A 16,823-nucleotide genomic window follows, 5' to 3' on the forward strand; every position below is an offset into this window, starting at 1 on the left:
ACATTTGTCACAAAGATTTTTCTCCAGTTGTTTCGTGCCTTTTTATTTTACATATGATGCTCTCTGTTATTTAAAAAAAAAAAAACCATTTTTTTTAGGAAATCTTCTTGAAGAGAGGCATTTTTAAAGATTTTGTCTTTGTATCCCAAATAGCTAAAGTAACTGTTGAGTAATGCTTGTTGAATTGGGATAAATGAGAACAACTTTCTGTGATCAGTGAGAAAAACCTTTATTTTAAATGAGCAAGGCACTTTTAATTCAATGAAATGACATATTCTATAAAGTGTTATATTATAATCCATACAATACACCTAAACACCCACACCAGTAAAAGAATTCCCATGAATCCCCACTTTAAATGGATTTGGATAAAATATTATTTACTTCTGAGAATATTCCAAGTTACTTATGGGAAAAATTTTAAAAGCAGTATTGTAATTGGATATGATAGCTAATGCCATTCTAATACTAAGAGTTTTATAATGCATTAGTAATTGTTTTATTTTCAAATAGTTGAAAATCAAAAGAAAATATTAAAGACAGAGCCCTTTTATTCACTCTGGTGTGAACCACAAAGATCATTAAATCCTCTCAGTCCACAGCTATCATTAGACATTTGCATATGTTATTTGGATATTTAATTCCATTATTGCTAATTGCCATAGCAGTAGAATAATAAATGTTCTAGACAAAAGATCTTGTATCAGACATAACTGGGAAACATGCCCATAAATACAGAAGGTAATTGACTTTTCAAGCCTTTCAGGGTTCTTGGAAATGCCATATATCTTCCATCATCTGTGACTGGCGAGCCTCGGTCCCTTGCATTGATGTGTGGTGGGTATCTGGTTCCACAGTAACATCCAAAGGACCCTCCTCCAGGTTAGCCAGGGGAGTAGTTACATCAGTGCCAAAGGTATCCGTAACATCAACTGTACCCAGAGTCATCCCAGGTTCAGAGGTTGGTGGAGTGCCTTTGAGGGGTCTCTTGATCTGCCCAGCTGGACCTCTCCCCAGGTTAGAAATTCTCCCTTTAGGGAAATTCAGGATCCCTCCCTGAGCCCAGGGGAAGTCTTCTGGAAGAAAATCTGGATTCTCAATATTTTCTGGGTTGGCTTCAGCCACAGGGGAGCCTTGGGCACCTCCCTCTGCTGCACCAGGGGTTTTGTTGTTGCCAGTTGGTGAGTCATGTTCAAGAGTGAAGTCTCCTCCCATGGCTGGGTTTGGGGTTATCCCCCCAAGGCCAGATTTCATTCCTGGAAACATGGCACCATAACCCATGGGGCCACCTCTTCCTCCCTGAAAAGAATCAGAGGACAGATATAACTGTATCACATTCTACCACGCCATGCCTTGACTAGTGTTCAATCTGAAGGTCTGGAAGTCCACTTGGAAGAGTGCAATAAATGTTGTATTTCAAAGTCTTGAGGTTGCTTTAGATTCTCTAATGAAGAGCTCTATAAAGCACATTTTCTACCAAACTGGATGGTACATACAACATTTACAAAAAGCCTGACAGAGACCATTTAAAAAAAAATTGGACTGTGAGTTTATCAATATTCCTTACATCCAAGGAAGAATTCTTGTTATCAATGTAGACTGATAATTTCTCTGTCACACAAAGCATTGTTTGGGGGCACTGAGGTTAAGTGACTTGACTACTCAGCGCCCTCCAGTAGAAAATGGGTCAAAAGTGATAAAGAATATTATTAGATAGAATCAGAGTAGTCAGAGCTCAGATTTATGCACACAACCAACACTGTATATATATTTCCTATTTTTTCTTTATGATCTGAAGTTAATGGTGAAAACGAATTTAACTTTGGACCAATAAACTCCATTTTGATTTTTAAGAAATCTCAAAAAAGTGCTATAATTTGTTGGGGAAATAGAAAGAATAACAATGTTTATGCATGAAAAAAACTTTCTCTACTCCAAATCCTAGCTATAATTAGTCATTTAGAGGTATAATATATAGCCTGATATCATTCTCTGAACCCTATCTCATGGCTCACTTAAGCAGGGGTTTCTTAATAATGAGAAAATTTTTACTCCCAGTTATTTCAGATGTTTCTTAAGAAGGAGAAGATTTTTATTGCTGAATCCTGTTAGTAAAATGCTTTGTTTTGGAAAAATACCTTGTTGATGTAGCCTCTTAGAAGAGCTAAGCATTTCCTTTGCTTTTTCTATTTTTGTTAGCATAAAAGAAACTTTAGAAAAGTTAGTTTGACCTTATACTCAAAAATACTGATTCTCTCAGTGTTGCTCTCTCACCAGTAAGATATATTTTTAACTTTAGTGATTATCTTGAAATTTAATTTTGACGGCCCACAATAATGTATTCAAATAGATTAAACCAAATAGGCTTAACAACTCAAGACAAAATTAGGTGACTTTAATTTTTTTGATTCATTGTTTTCTTTTTCTATTACATAGTAATAATAGCTAGCATTTGTATAGTTTAGAGTTCACAAAGCACTTTCATTTGATCCTGCCTAATTTGCATATGACACAAAAAAAGGATCTCTTTTCTAGCATCATATTTTCTCCATTAAACTGTGAACCTCTTGTTATCAAGGACTTGACTATTTTTTGTCTTTGTATTCCCATGGCTTAGCATAGGCCTGGCACCTAGTTGGTGCTTCAGAAATGCTTGTTGACTTGGCCTGTTGACAATCAAGATTTATCTTGCTCCTTTGGGACATTTTAACTATAGGTATCAAATCATGTAAACCGATGTTTGCAAATTGACAGGAAGACAAACTTTTTTTTTTTTTTTTTTTTTTTTGAGATTTTAAATCTTCCCCTCTTTGCTTTGAGCAGCATTGAGACAAGTATTTCCTCTGGTTATGAAGAAACTATCTGAAATCTGAGATCTTTAGGATAAAGGGTGAATCCTAGACATACATCTCTCCATAAATCTGGAGCACATGACTGAGATATAACAACAGGATATCCAATCAAATAGCAACATAAAATCCTTTGTCAGCTTTCTTGGACATCTGGGTGAACTCTCGTGTCTGGAGGGGAAAACATAGATGCATTCCCATAGCTGCAAGTTTGAGGCTTAATAGAAATGAGAACACGGCTGACCATGGTCTGAAGTTCCAAATTGCTGACTGGACTCATCCGAATGTTGACTTAAGAAGGAGAGAATCACTCACCATTATTTCTTCAGAGCTTAGCATGCCAAATCTTCCTGGGGCATTCTGTTCAAAGAAAATAAGGAAATAATGAAACAATCTTGTCAGCTGCTCAAGGGATAGATTCTTAGTCACTGAAGAGTGAAGATTGGAAACTATTTCACTTTTGCTTGGACTTTAACATGGAAGTTGTTTAGGTAGACTAGCATAAAGAAGAAGCTCCTTGAGGGCAGGGATAAGCCTCCAACATTTTTACTTCTGTATCCCCAGTGCCTCATCTATAGTAGCTTAATGATAAGGAAAACTGTCTGCAATGATAAGGGATCACTGTCTGGTTATTCACCTGTAATTCATTGATATAGGGAACTCCCAAATGAGGGAACTCTATTAAATGCAGGTTTACACTTTCTCTCTGGATAGAGAGCAGAGACCATTGTACAATATTATATGTTAATATTTGAGTTGATTAACTGATTTATTTTATATAGTGGCAAATGGGAGTTGAGGAATTATTTGCTGAATGATCTTCTTGAAGAGATTAGAATCCAAAGTTAATTTTTGCATCATTGTTTCTTCAGACTTAACTTTTTGGGTATTTCTTTGTTATTTTATTTTATTTTATTTTTTTGGGTATTTCTTAATGTAATTATTATACTTTTGTATACTTTAGTTGTATGAGTTTATATATTACTCCTTGACCAGCTGTAAGCTCCCTAAGGGGAAGAGCCATTTACTTCTCTATTTCCAGTCAAGTACACGTAGTACTGTGAAATGATTATTTCAGTCAGTCAGTCAGTCAGTCAACATTTATTAAATACTTAGTATGTATCAGATACTGAGCTAAGTATCTAATAAATACTTAGTATATATCAGATACTGTGCTAAATATCTAATAAATACTTATTGACTGATGAGGAAAGGGGACCTTGTTTTATATAAACTTTGTAGCTTTTTCCATGTCTATCATAGTATTTTCAGAACTACCAGAGTAAAAATTCAATAATAAATGCTTGTTGAATGAGATACTATAATAATAGAAAATTTTATAAGATATAAAATAACACAATTATATACAATAACAATGTCACATGTAATAATAGATTTTATATACATTGAAATAGTGTTATAGGTATACATATGATGCATTATATAGAAATAATACAGTTATTCAATCAAAATTCATTTTATTACCTTAAGGTTTCTGGTGGTTTTACAGACATTATTTTATTCTAGTCTCTCAATAATCTTATAAGGAAATTACTAGAATTCCCTCTAAATAAAACTTTTTTAAAGTTTTAAAGTGATCTGTCTAGAATCACATAGCTAGTAGGTATTTGAACCAGAATTTAAGCTTCCTAACTTCAGATCCTCTGTTTTTAGAAAAAACAGATCTTTCTACTTAACTTTGCTGATTAAGACATTCAACAACATTCAACAAATGTTGGGATGATGTCTCTAGATAATTTGTACTTACCAATTGGTTTGCTCCATAGGGCATGTAAACCATTCTTGGATAAAGCTAGATATGAACGAAATGGTTATTAGAAAAGCTTTTTTTTTCCCCCCAAGAAGAGAATGTTAAGCTGTTATGGGCAGAGGACAAAAAAAAAAAAAAAAAAACCAAACAAAACAAACCACCATCACCAAAACTTACTGGGGCTTTCTCTGTTTTTTGAGTCGGTCCTTCAGAGATCAAACGTCCCATTGGAAACATCTTTACAGAAAGCAGAATAAATATTTAATGTAACAACTCTCAAAAATATTTTAAGTTATATAAAATAAATTACCCAGGATGGAAGCATGAAAACTAGTTCCCCAAAGAAAAATAATTTTGCTTCATTGCAGACTATGAGGGATAGGGGGCCTACAATGAACATTTAAAACTCTTTACTTTCTCTCTTTCAATAAGAATATATCTTAATAAATTGTGCCATTAAAATGTGTACTTACCGAATGACCCAGATGACCTGCAAAATTCAGTTCTGGTAGCTGCATCATAAATAAATGTTTAAATTACAGAACAGCCAAAATTCTAATTGAAGGGAATTAAGCATGCAACTACTCACTCCTGCTTTAAAATATTACTCTTTAGAAAAATTGGAAAGTGTTCCCTATTTTCTCTAGTTTTGTCTCTTACATCTAGAATTAGAATTGGAAGGGATCCCAGAAACCATCTCATCATATAGCCTCATTTTGAAATTGAGGAAATAGAGGTCCAGGTCTAAGAGTTACCATTTTCTTTTCTTTCTTTCTTTTTAAAAATTCTTCTTAAAAATGTTTACATTCAATTCCAAATTCTCTCCCTCCCTCCAACTCCTCCTTCACCCTTTGGCAAGAAATATGATGTCCATCTATACACATCAAATTATGTAAAACATATTTCTTATTAGTAATGTTGCAAAAAATTAAGAAAAATACAATTAAAAGTTATGTTATTTTTTAAGAATATTTAAAAGGCTTTTTGACCAGACCCCTAAAAATTCAACTTAATTATGCCTAGAGATAGCATGAGGCAGTGGATAAAGATCTGACCTTGGAACCAGGAAGGGCTGAGTTCAATTTCTGTCTGGGTGACTCTGAACAAGTCACTTCCCTTTGCAGTTCTCCAGCCTACTCTCTAAGATTACAAATTGCATAGAAGGCACTGACCTACATTGGTAGAAGGAATGACTTCACATGGGAGTTCACTAAGGAATATTTTCAAAAGAGAGAATATATGGAATGTACCTTGCAACCTTTAAAGCACTACATGGATATTATCATCAAAGATGTAAATATGATACTGAAGCTTGACCATTTTTTATTATCCTGGTCATAAAATGTGAGATTTTGGAAACGATCCTAGAACATTCACTGACTGCCACACTCTAATTTTACCAATGAGGTCCAGGGAGGTACAAGGTCACATAAGGAAATTAACAAACAGAGCCAGGAATAAAAAGATTCTTGTCTCCTGATTCCCCCTATATTTTCTAGAAGATGCTTTCAAATGACCCATTTCTTCCTTATAGTCAAATGAAGAGACCTGTGGTCTTGGGTAAGATCCTATGTAATTTTTTGGTGACAAAATTGAGCAGAGAGAACCTGGAAAGGTTTTATTGGGTTTCTCTATTGCAGTTGAGCTTCTGCTTTTGCATTCAGCTGGAGAAGTTTTTCTTGGACACTTCTGGCACTCACATTCCATCTTCCCATTTGGGGTCAACAGGATGTAGTCTATGTCATCACCACCAGGCTCTATGTTGGTACATGATGTAGGTAAAAGAGCTCTGAACCTAGACTGAGAACACACGTAGGCCGAGAACTTATTTCTAACATTCACTAACTGTGTGACCTTGGACAAATGACTTAGATGACTTAGCTATGTCTCTGAGCCTCAGTTTCCTCCTTCCTAAAACAGGGCTAATGATACCTTTGCTACTTGCCAAAGGAGATAATAAAGTCTATAAAGTGCTTTGCAAACTTATCACACTCTCTACACAGTGCTGTTGATCTTGACCTAGAAGAGACTTTAGAGGTTGTCTATTTTGTATTTTCTAAAAGTAAAGACTTTAATTTCCTTTTTAAATAAAGGCTGTGGTTGCATTGGTGCAGTAAACTCCCAGGGAGGAAAATCTCTCTCGGTGCAGATTCTACTGCTGTTATTCAGGTTATTAATTGTCTAGGTAACTGCCTAGAAAACTGAGTGAAGTGATTTACCTACAATAAGTATACAGCCAGTGAGAGTCAAAGGGAGAACTTGAACTCAGTTCTTCCTAACTCCAAGACTATTTGCTGACTCTTTCTGTGGTATGCTGCCTCTCCCAACCTGCTCCTTGACTATCAATCAGGAAATCACCTCAAAGAGGGTTAAGGGTTTGCCTGTTTCAAAAATGGCAGAATTGGAATTAAATTTTGATTCAGATCCAGCACTTTCCTTGTTATACCATGCTACTTCTCATATAAATGGCAAGGTTTTGTTTTCATTTTGTCCAGAACTAGGATATACTTGGGGTTGGAAAGTACAACTGAGGCAATTACTCTACCAATGCAGATCAACAACTAATCTACAATTTGGAGAATTGTTGGTTATCGGTATTGTTGTCATTATTAATAGAAATTCTTATCTTAGTAGTGGTCAGATAGAAATGCCCTCAGGACAAGTTGTAGTAATATTATTAATATGTAATAATTTTAAAAAGATGTTCAGGGGTGGTTTCAAGCCATAGCAGTAATAATAGTAATAATAATAGTTATTATTATTAACAAAATAGTTTTAATCATTTTTTCTTGATGGAGTTAAGGTAAAAATGATCTCAAGACAAGCAAGACAAGAACTTTTTGAATAATAAGCAATAATAAAAAGTTCTTGTCTTGTTGAATGTAGGACAGATAGAAATGTCCCCAGGATGTCATAGTAATAGTCATAATAAATAATAAAAAATATATCTTGTTCAATGGAGATCAGATAAAAATATTCCTGGGATAATAATGACTACAATTATTATTCTTTTTAACAAAAATAATTCTCATCTTTGAAGTTCAGCTAGAAATGAACTTGGAACAAATAATGATAATAATATTGATTATTATTAATAATAAAGAGTTCTTATTCAGTGGAGTTCAGATAGAAATAATCTTGGGACAAATAATAATAATAATAATAATAATAACAATTATTATTAGTAAAAAGTTTCTTATTCAGTGGAAATCAGATAGAAATGCTCCTGAGACAAGCAATAATAATAATAATAATAATACCAGATTCCAATTTGTTCAATGGTGTTCAAACAAAAAATGCTCTTAGGACAAGTTGTTATTAGTGTAATTAAATGTCCTTCATGCAGCTTGACAACTATGACACTTTTATGAATGTTATTATTATTACTATAACTATGACACTATTATTACAACTATACACTATTATTAGTATTAATAAACTATAGTATTAATACTATTACAGTAGTAATGCACTATTATACAGTACTATAATGTTATTAGAATTAATGTTATTACTATATATTTTTTCATATTTATAAACTATAGTTACAGCAATAATATATTACCATAATATCATTACTATGCAATACTTACTCATATTAATATTACTACTACATTATTATTGGTATTTTAAAAAGTATTACAACATTATTACTATTACAATAGTAGGCCATGACTAAAGTAAAATTTTATAACAACACTACAGTATTTTTAGTATTAACATTACTATTATACATTTTATTTTTAATATAAATACTTTAAATTTTGTTAGTATCATTAGGATTAATATCACTAGGATAACTTTTATTAGTAGTTGTCTTAATATACTACTGTAATATGTCACTATTACAATAGTAGTATGTAGCTATAATTTTATTGCTATATAATACTACAATATTAACATTATTACTACATGCTTTGCTATTAGTATTAATATTGCTACTATACATTTGTTAATATTAGTATTAATGAACTACTACAGCATTATTATAATAGTAATGTCATTACTATAACAATACTATAGTATAATTAGTATTACTAGTACTATTATGCATTTTATTATTAATGTTAATAGTATTAATATATTATTAATTAATATGCTACAATTGCTACATAATCCTACAATGTTCTTAGGTTAATATTACTACTATATGCTTTATTATAAGTATTGCTAATACTAATAAAATTATTGCACTTAATGTTAATACTACTACTACTAAAGTTTCACAGTTGTCAGGCTGTATGGAGGAGATATCATTTGCATACTTCAAGTTCTATGGTGGTTATTACTTAAATGAATCTCAGGGGGTTGTTTTCCTTTGGCATGTTAGCTGCTTTTGAGAGATAGTGTTTGACTGAATAAGGAAATCATGCAATGACCTCGGGTCTCCCTGCCCTGCCCAAAGGCCCCCCAGGATGCTGGCCCATTGCTCGGTCCTCTGGATGCATGTGGATCTGTCCCTGATTCAGTGAAGGCTGAAGTGCCCCGTGCTGGGCAGCGTCCGGTGCTGCACTGGGTTGGAGGAAAGTCTTCTGTCCTGGCTTTTGGGGCTGCTGGGAGGGTAGAGGAGGTGGGTGTACCGGCAGGGCATATTCATACTGCAAAGGAAGAAAAATGGAAAAACACGTGAAAGGGGTCGGGAAGGCCAGCTGGGCCAGCATCCAGCCATGCTCCTGGGGCCAGGTGTGAGTTTGGAGTCAGTGTCACTCTTCTCCTCCAACCTTATTCTCCCTACTCTAGAGTTTTAGTCCACTCTGAAAAGTAGACTTGTCTGCTCCCTTGTATGTACCTAGTTATTCATTTCTCCCCAGTTAGAATGTGAGTTCCTTGAGAGCAGGGGTATACCTTTGCCTTTGCTTTGATCTTCAGCACTTAGAACAACTGTTCTTGATATGTAGTAAACTTTTAATAAAAGTTTGCCAGCTGACTGACACAATTCAATCCCTCAACCAAGATGCATTTATGAAACACTTATTATGACCAGATTGGGCCAGCTAGATGGTGCAGTTGATAGAGCATTAAGACTGGAGTAAGGAAGACTCATTTTCCTGAGTTCAAATTATGCCTTAGCCACGTAATAGTTGTATGACCCTGGGCAAGTAATTTAATCCTGTTTTCTTCAGTTTCTTTATATGTAAAAAAGAGTTGGAGAAGGAAATGGCAAACCATTCTGGTTTCTCTGTCAAGAAAACCCCAAATAGGGTCATGAAGAGTAAGATGACTGCAACAACAGAACAACAAATGTCCAAGCACTGTGCTAGATGCTGGGGGAACAAATATAATTGGTGAGGAGTGCTCCTTAGCATAATTTAGCCTCTACATATGAAGCTATCCATCCACTCATCTGTCTATGTATCTATCTTTCTTTTTCTTTCTTCACTACTACAATTGTTACACAATCCTACAATGTTCTTAGGTTACTATTACTACTACATGCTTTATTATAAGCATTGCTAATGCTAATAAAATTATTGCATTTAATGTTAATACTACTACTTCTAAAATTTCACAGTTGTCAGGCTGTATGGAGGAGATATCATTTGCATACTTCAAGTTCTATGGTGGTTATTACTTAAATGAATCTCAGAGGCTTGTTTTCTTTTTCTCTCTCTCTCTTTCTGTATGATTATGTCTATATCATTTATTTAAATTATAAAAAATTATGAAATATTTTATTCAGAACTTAATAAACATAAAATTAAATGAACATTTGTATTTACAAAGTTGAGCCAAAAAAGGGTTATACATGAAGCTAACTCTATTACAAACACTTTTGAAATACACAATAAATTCAACATGTAACTTTCAAAACTGTCCTGCTTACTTCTGTTCTCTTCTACATATGAAAAAAATGCTTTAATGATCCTCTTAGCCACCTCCTTAACTACCCTCTTCTCTGTATTCCCATTTATACTTTCTTTATTCTTATTAAAAAAAAAAAAGAAAAAGAAAGTTGAAACTCTTGTGACAAAAAAAATCCTGCATAGATTCTCATATTGGATTCCTGTTTAAAAGATCTTTATTTTTACTCCTGAAGAATCTGTAGTGATTCCTTTCTGCTGACTGGATAAATCTAAGCTCCTTAATCTGTAGTCTAAATTCTCCATGATTTCAAACTCATAGATTGAGAAGTAGAAGGGAACTCCGAGGTATTTACTTCAAGCCCTTCCTTTTGTAGATAAGGAAACTGAAGTCCAGAGAAAAGTGACTTGGTCAAAGTCACACAGGTAGCAAATGGCCGAACAAGGACTCATCCCAATTCCCCATTATTTCTACTCTATCATGATACTACTTTATCCTACTCTTTTAATCCAAATCTATTTTCAAACTCTTATTATGCATATCAGGCCAGCTTTTGCGAATTGCCTACTATGTTTCTGTTACTGTACTAAGTGTTGGAAATACATAGATAGAAACAAATCAGTTTTTGCCTTCAAGAATCTTATGTTCTATCAGTAGAAACATCGCATTCTTGGTAAGGATGTTTTTGTTTAATTGTTTTCAGTTGTGTCTGACTCTCCATGACCCTATTTGGGGTTTTCTTTGCAAAGATCAACTGGACTGGTTTGTCATTTCCTTCTCCAACCATTTTAAGGAAACTAAGGAAACAGAGTTAAGTGCTTTCTCAGGTTCACACAGCTAGTAAGTATCTGAGGCCAGATTTGAACTCAGGAAAATGAATCTTCCTGACTCCAGGTCTGGTACTCTATGCACTATGGCACCATCCAGCTGCCTCTCTAGATCCTTCTGTTTATCAGACATTTAATTGCAGTGTTTGAAGGGATGACTTTGAGGATTGATATAGAAAATGAATGGAAGGAAGGAGCTCACCTGTTGAGTCTCATGTTCTCTTTGCTGCATCCATGGGAAGGAGGAGTGAGGTGGAAGGAGTCCATGCATCCATAAAGGGTTAAATTGTTTACCAAAACCAAATCTAGAGAACTATGGAGGACATAAAGTAGAGAAAAGGACATTATCTTATTTCTGCAATAAGAGCTAGCACTTATAGACTGCTTTACAAATATTACTTTATTTTGTCCACATTAATACTGAATAGATATATTTTATAGAAACACATCTTCCTCACTTTACAGAGGAGGAAACTGAGGCAGACAAAGGTTAAGTCACAAAGTTACATAGCTAATAAGTGTCTGAAGCTGGATTTGAACTTGATCTTTTTGATTCCAGGCCTAGAAGGCCATAGGAAGGCTGAAAATATGGTTAAAATTGAACTATTTAAACATCAAAATTTATGTAGTCCTTAATTAGAGGCAGCATAGAATAGTCAGCATTTATACAATACTTTAAGGTTTACAAAGTGCTTTACATTTACTATTTTATTGGATCTATTTATCTTTCTGGGTCCCAGGTAACTCTGATTATTTTAAGTTATAACTTAACTTATAACTTATATAACTTATGAGCCACTATGATTTGCTTATAAAGCTGTTTCTTCATTTAGAATATCATAGACTTGGACCACATTTATATTCAAAATTATTTGTTAAATAGTTATTTCTACTAATATTTGGCTTGACAATATAGTCATCTCCAGGTATTCAACCCTTCCTAACCCTTCTCTTCCCCCACCCTCCATTAGCATTTTCTTTGCAACCAAAAAAAAAATTAAGTCAAACCAAATGAGCCCAATGCTTGAGCCTAATAGCACATATAATTTCTGTACCCATTATCCTCCAGGAAAAATGTTTCTTTGATTCCTCGCTGGAACTGATGAGTCATATCATTTCTCAACTAAACAGTTATCTTCAATAACTGTTCAAATATTTTAGTAAATAACTGCTTGACAGTGAAATTTCCCTGTTTGGCCAAGATCTAGTTTTTCAAATGCCCATTTGTTTTAGCTGATGATGTAAGAGAGAAGACATGAAAGAAGATTCCTTAGACTTTTTTCTTTTTGTAAATTTAAGTAATCTTATTTGATGATCTATATTTGTAACATTTACAGGACTTCTGTCAACAGTAACCATAGTATTGCTAATACTAACTAATAAGAATTAGAGGGAACATTTGAAAACAGTTACCTGAGAGAGCAGGTTTAGTCCATTCAGATTTCCCAACTGTCTCATTGTCTATTAAGGAGAAGAAGAGTTAGAATCATTTGCTCTGTTTTCTGTTTATTATGTTTTTTTTATTATGCTTTTTGTACATTGTCATCAAAAACTGAAAGCAAACCAGATAATAATTTGATTTATATTTTAAGAACCAAAAAGAGGTCTAAGACACAAGATTTGCGATGGTCACTAGTTTAGTTCTTCCTTATGTATCTTATGCAGATTTTTATTGTTTACTAGAGGGACAAAAATATTTTAAGTGGAAATATATTAAAATATTTTAAGTAAAAATACATTCACTTGAGGAAATTTTATATTTATGCTTCCCCAGGTAGTTAAAAAAAGTTACATGTCCTCTAACTTTCTGGAATTCATCTTGAAGATAGGAAAAAAACCCATTAGAAATAAGACACATTAGCCTGTTTTTACTTCAAAAAAGTCACTAGCTGGTCTTCAACTAAGCAGCTTTTAAACTTTGCCCAAATATTTTACAAACCAGGACCAATTCTCTCATTCTTAGATATGTATGATAATAATGTTAATAATAAATTTTATTAGTTAACAGACACTTATGAAATACCTACTATGTGCCATCACTCTGGTAAGATCTGTTCTAAAATATATCTAAGTAAGTTATCCTAGTCAGTATTCACAAATATACTGGGAGAGAGTTGCTATTATTATTATCATAATTTTACAGATGAGGAAACTGGAGCACACAGAGGTTGGGCTCTGGTCAGGTCAGAAAAGCAGTGTGCCTTAATCTAAAGTGAACTGATCTCAAATCCAGGAAGCCTGGGCTCAAGTCCCATCTCTGATATGTACTGAATGTGTAATCCTGGGAAAGTCTCTCTTAACGTTAACTCTCAGCATTCCCACTATCACTCTCTTGGATTGAAAATTTGGAGAAGGTATCAACAAACTGTCTTGGCAGAGAGAATCTGCTCACTGCTGAGCTCCCTGTAATAGGTTGAGACTCTGTCTCCTTAAATCATGTCATGTCAAATATTTGACTAAGCCCATATTCTATAAACTCAAATTGTATTCAATTAGGAAGGCTACCACCAGGATATGACATAGCATATAATCTGAATTTATAGTATAGTTTTGATGCCAAATATGAGAGTTTTTAGAGACAATGAATTTTATGAAGATTGAATTTTGTTTTCAGCTGTTTTAAAAAATGTGTAAGACGTAGTAGAAAAAAAAAAACCAAAGTGCAATTTCTCTGTCTCCCTCCTTTTTCTGTTTCTCTCTCCCTGTTTCTTGCCAGTTCTGCTCTCTGACTCTCCTCTCTGTCTCTTTCTCTCCTTTCTTTCCTCTCTGTCTCTCTTGATCTCTTCTCTGATCTTTTTCTTTTTTTCTCTGTCTCTCTGTCTGTCTTTTTCACCATGAGAGACAGTTTAATACAGTTGGAAATCTCTTGGTGGGATCCAGATTAAGTCCTCACTTGTAACTTAATACCTTTGGAACTTTAGATAAGCCACTTAACCCTAGTTAAAGTGTCTTCATGTGAAGTTCCACTTGATGCCTCTGGGCTTCCTTTTAGCTATAAATCTATGAAACACTGTGCCAGGTTAACTGTTTTTAAAGGGTCTGTTCACATTTACAAAGCACAGTCATCAGAACCACTTTGGTTCATTAGTTATTAAAAATAAATCGGTGACTTTTGTTCATAGTTTCAGGCTGTGAAATATGTGACTGGAAGAGAATGCTCTCAGAAAGGTTACCCATTTTCTTTCCAGGCTATTCAGGAGGCAAGAATAAACAGATGAAGAGACAGATTTGAGGCAATAGCCCCATCTATTGATTACAATTCTCAGGGAGTAGACAACTTTAGATTTTGGTTAAAAACATGTAGTGAATTTGTTCCAGGTTTCTCCCCTGAGAAACAGAACAGTTTAAATGTAATGTAAACACTGAAAATATATACCTCAAGACTTAAGCTCCCCAGTCCAGTTGCTGCGGCTTGCTGAGGATATACCTGAAATGAGACAAAAGTCATTGGATTTAACCTTTGTGGCTGAAGGATGAAGAGCTATCACAGGATTAAATACCAGGCAAGAGGAGATGAAGACTGATGAAGGTGAGAATTCTTGGAACCTTTCCTTATCGTTTTCTTCTAACTCCAACTGCCTTCCCGCCCTCCCTATCTACTCTAGATTTAAATATTTTGCATTTATTCCTTTCATATTCATTCTGAATATATTTATACATGTACTGGGCTTCCTTATTTGATTGTAAACTCCTAGGGATTAAGGATTGATTACTTCTTTGTATTTGAATGCATAACACCAACCAGAGCTCGAACAAAGTCATATAAATAGCGGAAGAATCAGGATTCAAATCCAAGTCCACCCCAACCCATTTTCCAATGTATCATGCCTATATTTCCATTTTTCTGTTTTCCATTTCCAATTTCATTTGATTCATTGAAATAATTTTAATTCCAGGCAAAAAATTCTAGGATAAGTATGATTTGTACCTTTAAAAATTATAAAATTATATAAAATATATGCATAATTTTGTAAAATTATATAAAATTTTTGTATAAATATGAAATTATATTAAAATACTAAAATCTTTTAGAAATTTCTTATATTGATCAACTAACATTTATTAAGCACTTATACTTTGAGTAATTTATTCTTTCTGACCTGAGTTTTCTCTATAAAATTAAGGACTTGAATTGAATGATCCCCAAGGGTCCTCTTAGTTCTAAGTCTCTGACAGAAGGAGGTAAAGGGGACATGATGTGAGGGATTTTTTATTTTTCTTCAGCAAGGTTGTGTAATCACTAAAATGCTAGCCTTCATGGTATAGACATTTGTTAGCTATATGACCCTATGCAAGTCACTTATCCTTTATATGCCTCAGTTTATTTATCTATAAAATGGAGATAACAATATCATCTATCTTCCAGAGCTATTGTGAGGATCAAACGAAATAATAATTGTAAAGTATCAGCACAGTGTCTGGCACATAGTAAAGACATTGTTAGCTATTATTATAGCTATTGCTATTGTTATAGCGCAGTAGTTAGAGTTATAGTGCAATAGATAGAGTGCTTGAATCATCTTCTTGAGTTCAAATCTGGCCTCAGATACTTCCTAGCTGTGTGGCCATGAGGAAAAAAAAATCACTTAATCCTATTTGTATTAGTTCCCTCATCTGTAAAATGAGCTGGAGAAAGGAATGGTAAACCATTCCAGTATATTTTCCAAAAAATCCCAAATGGAGTCATGAAGAGTTAGACATGATGCAAATGATTGAACACCATCATCATCATCATCATCATCATTTGTGAAATGCTTAGTCCAATATCTGGCATATGGTAGGTGACATATAAATACTTATTCCTTTTCCTTTTCCTCTCCTATTTTGTGAATATTATACTAGTTTAATTATAATATATTAATACTGATATATTTAGCATCAACAATAGTAGTATAACTAATTTATTTAAACATAGTTGTTCAAATTTGTCATATTTGTTCAAAATGATTCTTTGCTTCAATTAAAATTATTTTCCAAGTCATGTTATTTCATTATACTGTTCATTTAAGAGTGGTTTTATTGAATATTAATTCAGAGAGGTTGGTGCAGGGGCTTCTTACTTTCATCCACTTGGGAAGTGCGGGGATTTGGAGAAGAGTTCAATGTGAACCAAACTTACCTGTTTTATTGGCACTGCAAAACATGTTCCCAAAAGGCACAGCATTAGTAGCAAGTCCTTCATTTTAAAAAGTGATATCTGGAAGAAAATTGGGTTGAGAGATTGCAATTAGTCTAGTCTAGCTTTGGATTTAGTCTTATTAAAAATAGGCTTACCCAGGACTCTATTAACATTCTGAGAAGTAACCAGTTGAAACTTGAACAGTTCAATCTTAATGCCCAAATAATGAATTTGATTTTGAAAAAAAGACAGAATGGGCAGATAGATTCAGTCTAAACTATTTGTATAAAGCCCAAATAAACCAAGGGAATCATCTAACAGCATCAGCCTTTTTGATTACCACTGGTATAGGTCCCATTTAGTATAAAAAATGTCTTGGTGCACTATATGATGTCTTGCTTAATTCCTTCCACAGGAACGTACCAATGGTCCACTAAGCATCTTGCTTGCCAAGA

The 16,823-nt window shown here is 33.8% G+C and overlaps 1 protein-coding gene across 1 annotated transcript; it reads right to left on the minus strand.

Moving 5' to 3' along the window:
- Positions 1-253: 253 nt before the first annotated feature.
- AMBN (ameloblastin) lies at positions 254-16,442 on the minus strand. The gene is made up of 10 exons (XM_074273946.1): positions 16,369-16,442; positions 14,626-14,676; positions 12,663-12,710; positions 11,452-11,562; positions 9,000-9,218; positions 5,094-5,132; positions 4,798-4,857; positions 4,618-4,662; positions 3,165-3,209; positions 254-1,299 (listed from the first exon to the last, which is right to left on the minus strand). Exons 1-10 carry the CDS (start codon positions 16,429-16,431, stop codon positions 763-765), a joined length of 1,218 nt encoding a protein of 405 aa, XP_074130047.1. The 5' UTR covers positions 16,432-16,442; the 3' UTR covers positions 254-762.
- Between the last annotated feature and the right edge of the window lie 381 nt (positions 16,443-16,823).

The sequence above is a fragment of the Sminthopsis crassicaudata genome, chromosome 6 (assembly GCF_048593235.1).
Source record: "Sminthopsis crassicaudata isolate SCR6 chromosome 6, ASM4859323v1, whole genome shotgun sequence".
Classification (NCBI taxonomy): domain Eukaryota; kingdom Metazoa; phylum Chordata; class Mammalia; order Dasyuromorphia; family Dasyuridae; genus Sminthopsis; species Sminthopsis crassicaudata.

Excerpts from the sequence above, each read along its gene's own strand:
- AMBN (XM_074273946.1), bottom strand. The coding sequence starts at position 16,431 with ATGAAGGACTTGCTACTAATGCTGTGCCTTTTGGGAACATGTTTTGCA. Across the intron at positions 4,858-5,093 it reads CAGGTCATCTGGGTCATTCG|ATGTTTCCAATGGGACGTTT; the intron begins GTAAGTACACAT and ends CTTTCTGTAAAG. Across the intron at positions 3,210-4,617 it reads CCTATGGAGCAAACCAATTG|AATGCCCCAGGAAGATTTGG; the intron begins GTAAGTACAAAT and ends TTCTTTGAACAG.